We start from the raw sequence: 5,699 nt of genomic DNA, 5'->3' as shown, positions 1-5,699 counted from the left end.
AGCTCTTCCGAATCAAGATCTAATCTTCACGGGGACATGATCGGACCATGGAATAGCTGGATTATTATTAGAAACTAAAGTGGATAAGTCCCTTGTGACAACCAATATATCATAATGTATGGCCAGATCAGTTGACTAGGTGCCATAATATCATAATTACAATCCACATAAACACCCAAATCTGTATAACAGAATATATTTGGACATATGTTTATAGCAAAACATCTAGTGCTCTATCTGTCAGAGAAGCATATCATCACTTTTTGTCAAAACTTCAGTTTTTGTTATATAACATACTAACTCATCCTAGAGCAGTCAGAAAAGCAGGTTTTGTGTGATGGGTAATTACAAGTTTAAGTTTTCAGATATGCTGCCAAATGCTTGGTTTTATAAGCTTAACCACACGAGTGCTAGTAAAACCAGAAAGCTGCAGAACTTGACGCGTAAATCCCTGAACAAGAAAGTTCAATCCAAAATGAAGTCATCTCCTTTTGCATCATCATTCACTGCCACAGCGGCCCAACAAACATGTCAGTCCCAGAAGTCTTACCACTTCAATCGAGACTTCAAGTCGACCTCCCATTTGTCAGAGCCACAAAGAAAATCATCCAATAGAAGACGCTGCACAAAGAAAACTGTAGCATCTCAGAAGCTGATTCACAACTCTTCTGAATCTAGGGAGTACTCTAATTTTCATGTCAGACATGGATCCATTTATTCTAAGCTTAATCATGCATTTGAACTGGTCCAGAATTATTCTACTGGTAGCTCCTCTTGTGATGATCCTGTTTTCTATGATCTAGATTCTGAATTTAGACGAGTAAAAGTTGACTCTCCGTCCAACCATTATGACTACAAGCTTGATTTAGTGTCACAACTTGAGCTCAAACCAATAATAACCAAGCTCGACAAAGTTGATCAAGGAATTAAACCAGTTGTCAAGTTTCAAGGAAGCTCAAGAAAATTTGAAGAGAAAAGTTCATGTAGCTTAAATAAAGATAGTATCGGTGAAGAGAAAAAATGCCCGGTTAGGAAATTAAGAGTGAAATCAATAGGAGTGAAGCTAAGAGCTAAAACACCAAGAATAGCATCAAAGAGGCTTGCTCAAGTTAAAGGCCAGGAAAGTGTATCATCACATTCTCGCCTAATGAGTGTGGCTATTGTAAAGGAATCTATAGATCCTGATAGAGACTTCAAGGAGTCAATGATGGAAATGATCATGGAGAACAATATGAGTACAAAAGAGGAGTTTCAACAACTTCTTGCTTGCTACCTTTCACTCAATCCTGGTACTTACCGTGAACTAATTGTCAAGGTTTTTGAACAAATTTTGTTTGAGATTACTGGAAATCAAGTCTTGGTACCTAAATAAATAATGTTTATGTATTATGTACATTTTCGTTTTTTATCATGACGGGGTCTGGGAGAATCCTCACTTAGCTGCGATAGTATTGGCCAAAAAACAAGGTATTTGTATTGTAGTAATGTAGTCTGATACATGTTTGCATTCATTTCAAGGAAAGAATATCATCTGTAACTCCCAGAAATAGAAGGAATACCATTCTCTCCTTTAACTTTAGTTGTCTGCCATAATTAGCGGGACATACTTATCAGTATTCCTTTAGCCTTTGGTCCAGATCACACTAATACTGTCGGAGTTAATGTCTTTTAGCTGTTGCCCACATATGTAATTCTGATAATGCTTCTAGAATGCCCACGACCACGAGCAGATCTCTGAAATTTGTTTACAAAATGTAAGGGCTGCACATAGTGAGATTTTTGAGCGAGAATGAAATACCATTTAGAACTTCTTAACATCCAGTTAGAATAGTAGTTAAGAAAGTTTGAAATCATTCATAAGTAAAAACTTACACCAATGTAGTTCGTGTTTTGCATCAGCATGCGGAGGGTTATTGAACCATTCAGAACACATATGTGGATTGTTGACGATCCCGAATGTGAAGGTATCAGCTCCAAATCATAGTTAAGCGAAACATAATACTGGAAAATGTTCAGGGCATCACAATGCTTTCCAAATTGGTTAAACTTTGGCTCCAACACTTGTAAATATAAGTATTGGCCCCAGAAAGCCAAAAAACAAGGTATTTGTATTGTAGTAATATAGTCCGATACATGTTTGTTTACATTTCAATGAAAGAATATCAATTGTAACTAGCATGCAATGAAATAGAGCAGGAAGGGAGAAAGAAAACTCAGGAATCGAAGAAGGAATACTATTCTCTCCTTTAACTTTAGTTGTCTGCCATAATTAGCCTTTAGTCGATATCACACTAATACTGTCGGACATAATGTCTTTCAGCTATTGCCCGCATATATAAATTTGATAATCATTTAGAACATCATTGTTTGACTCATTGAGAATTGTGTGGTTAGTAGGGGTGGAAGCCAAGATATGGACTTCATGTATTTTGAACATCAGGACGGTGTCCACTTCCATGCCTATTCAATGTATTCAAAAAAACATCGGAAGTTCGACAGCTAGACTATCTCCTGAATGCACAAGTATTTGTCCAAGTTTCCTAGCCCCAAATGTTGAGTCACTTGTTATTCGAAAAAAATTCCTACAAAAGGACAAGCAGTGTTGCGTAAGATTATCCAATAAAAAAATTATTAAAAAGGGCCACACACTTTTTGCATTAGCTTCAAAAGTGAGGTGGGGTGATTAAATTCATACTTTATTCGTGAGTTGAGGCCATAAATTTATGTCGGCCCAGGTTATTATATCCCTTAAGTGGATCAATTATGTTCAGGTGCTTTCTAGGAAATATTCGTGTCTGCATTTCAACCTCTTTAAAAGGAACGGAATACATGTCCATGCAGTGATAGTAACATATGGCCTCCAATATTTTTAGGTATCCAAGTTGTATATAATAAAAAAACATCATATTTAATTGATGAGTGAAATAGTGTGTGTGTTTGAATCAGAAATTTAAGATATGTTTCTCACTTCCAGATTCTGACAAGGATGAGAGACGAACTAGACCATATAAAGTAATGATGTAGTTTTTCCAATCAAATTTGCTGAAGTAGTCCATAAATTTATATAAAACCTGAAATTTGACAGAAGACAGAGAGTCAATTTTATGGGAGATAATAATATAGTAAAGATCCAAGAATAAATCCATGAGCACTTACTGCTAATGGGCCATCTAATGGCTCCGTCCCTTTTATGGTATAGATGAACGAGAAGTTCAGTTTTTTGGTATACATATTCAAAAAAAAATAAAAATGGTACACAACGCCTGTACTTTCGGGGATTTTCAATTGACACCCAGAACAAGTGGCGTTCTGGGGTCATTTATATTTTTTTTCTGCGAGAAATAATGACTTGTGTTTGTTTTGTTTTGAACGGAATTAAATTAGATGAAGGGCAATTTTTGGACTCCCATATTAAATAAACTGAAAATATTTTCAGTTAATTTTTTTTATGGGCTTGTAATGTAAACCTATTTTATGTGTGTATTTTTTAATTTAATTAAAAACCGTATAAATAAGAGTTTTCTAGCTCCGAAAAGAGTGTCGTGCAATGTGAGATCAAAATTTTTAGGTGAGGGCATGTTTTGGCACGGGCGTATGTAAATAACCGTAGATTTATTGGTTTCCCAATTTTTTTGTTGTGCTGTAATGTAAACCTATATTTTGGGAAAAATTTAATTTTGAATTAAAAATTTATATGACCAACACTTTTGTAGCTTCGAAAATGGTGTCTTTAGCGGCGAGTGCGTAATTGTCACGCGTTGGCAAATTTGTGCACTGGCATATTTAAATAACCGAAAATTTGTTTAGGTCCATTTTTCTATTGTTTGGTAGGTATGTAAAAAAATTTTGAGTCTGTATGATTAAATAATAAATTTTATTTATTCGAGAGAGGGTGTCATAACGTTAAATGTAGTAAACGTTAACTATTAGACGTAGACATAAATTGCATGTGCAATGAGTATTGGAAACCAAAATATTATGATAGAACAAGTAAATAATGAAATGGAAAATAAGGAAACAGAACCATATTACAAGTAGACTGCTTGTAATAGCAGTAGTACATATGTTTGACAACAAGATCACGTGTTTTAGTGTTGGCGCCCTGGGCATTTCTTACTACGCTTGGTGTGACCTTCTTGGTTACATAAACTATATTTCTTTCTAGATCGCGGACCATCAATCTTCGTTCGAATCCTCACCGATTGTCCCTTATCCGCGCGTTTTTTCTTTAGTTTTTTCAAGGACTCTTCCGACACTAACTTTCCATACCCCTGCCAAGGTACGGGTAAGTCGTAGTTCCAGTATTCAGTTGGTTCCAACAGATAAATTATTGGTCTGTACAAGTCCTGCATTGTTTGGTTCTTATGGAAATGTTCGATGAAATGCTCCCAACTCAATCCATGTGTTATACAACCTGCCATTGCATGGGAGCACAACATGTGATGGGTCGCCCATTTTCCACAGGTGCACGTACGGTCATTGAGGTTGACAACCTGGGTTTTACCTCCCTTTAACGTCCCCTTAGCAGTTGTGTACTGATGTGTTAGTATTTTCATAATCCCGTGGAGACGATGGAAAGTAATAACAGTATGTCCTGTTGCCTTCCTCCGAATTTTTGCTAACATAGCGGCGGAACGTGCACATAACTGTTGCCCCTCTCTTAGACCATCATCTACTATGTTTTGATGTTTATCTACAATTGTGACCACCTTATAGAAGAGGTACTCCATCATTGCTGTTACTGGAAGAAAACGAGCCCTCCTTATGTTGCCGTTGAAGCCCTCAAGCATGTTTGTGGTTGTTTAACCGTAGCGAACACCACTATCGTGGGAAAGTGTCCACCTCTCCACGGGTATTGTAGCAAGATATTGTAGGGTGGTGGGGGAAATTTCACCAATCCTTGACATATATGCCTCGTGCTTTGAGACTTGTGTGGTTCTTCCAGCTTTCCAAATTAATTTTTTTAGTTCACTACCTGGGTGATGACTGCAAAAGTTACTTCTTACATGGAGGATACAGAACCTATGGATGCCGATTGGCTCATTAAAACCATTTTGAGGGTCTCGTAGGGCGGAGATAATGCTGGCATCATGGTCAGAAATGATGCAGACGCCGGTCCGTTGCCGACAGACATGTCTTCGAAGATGCTGTAAAAACCAAGACCAGTTCTCGTACGTCTCTTCATCAACCAGGCCATAACAGAGAGGGAATGTGTGGTTGTTCGAATCAACACCCATAGCAATAAGCACCTTGCCCCTATATCTTCCTTTCAAGAATGTCCCATCTATTGAAATCACAGGACGTGCATATTGCCACCCGTCCATCATTCCCTTTAAAGACCAAAAAATCCGCTTACAGACAGACGTGCCCCGCTCCTTAGCATGAGGGACAACATCGATCTCAGCAATGGTTTCAGAATTTGTCTTCATAATGGCTGCCAGGAACATGGGTAGAGCTTGGTATGTTGTAGCCCAACTGTCATACACTTCCTCAATTGCTATTTGCTTCCTTCTCCACGCTTCTTGTACCCCACTATGTGGTTGTGCTCGTTGTTGATCAGCGGGATAATGGTTTTAATGGGAATTTCTGGTGTATCTATTACCTGTTTCACATAAAATAGTAAATGTCAAAAAAATTTCTGCCTTAATAAGTAGCGTTTGCTAAAGATTTACTTACTAGTGGTTTTACAATCTGCGCAA

General features: G+C 37.5%; 1 protein-coding gene across 1 annotated transcript; it reads left to right on the top strand.

Annotated features, from left to right (window-relative positions):
• Nucleotides 1-337: 337 nt before the first annotated feature.
• Nucleotides 338-1,372, top strand: LOC141695942 (transcription repressor OFP4-like). The gene has a single exon (XM_074500145.1). The coding sequence runs from the start codon at nucleotides 338-340 to the stop codon at nucleotides 1,370-1,372; it is 1,035 nt and encodes a 344-aa protein (XP_074356246.1).
• The last annotated feature ends 4,327 nt before the right edge of the window (nucleotides 1,373-5,699 follow it).

Source organism: Apium graveolens, chromosome 11 (assembly GCF_009905375.1).
Source record: "Apium graveolens cultivar Ventura chromosome 11, ASM990537v1, whole genome shotgun sequence".
NCBI classification, from domain to species: domain Eukaryota; kingdom Viridiplantae; phylum Streptophyta; class Magnoliopsida; order Apiales; family Apiaceae; genus Apium; species Apium graveolens.
The sequence above is the reverse complement of the archived record's forward strand: the minus strand, read 5'-3'. Positions and strand labels throughout refer to the sequence as shown.

Bases quoted from the DNA above. Each gene is read 5' to 3' on its own strand.
- LOC141695942 (XM_074500145.1), top strand. From the start codon at position 338: ATGGGTAATTACAAGTTTAAGTTTTCAGATATGCTGCCAAATGCTTGG.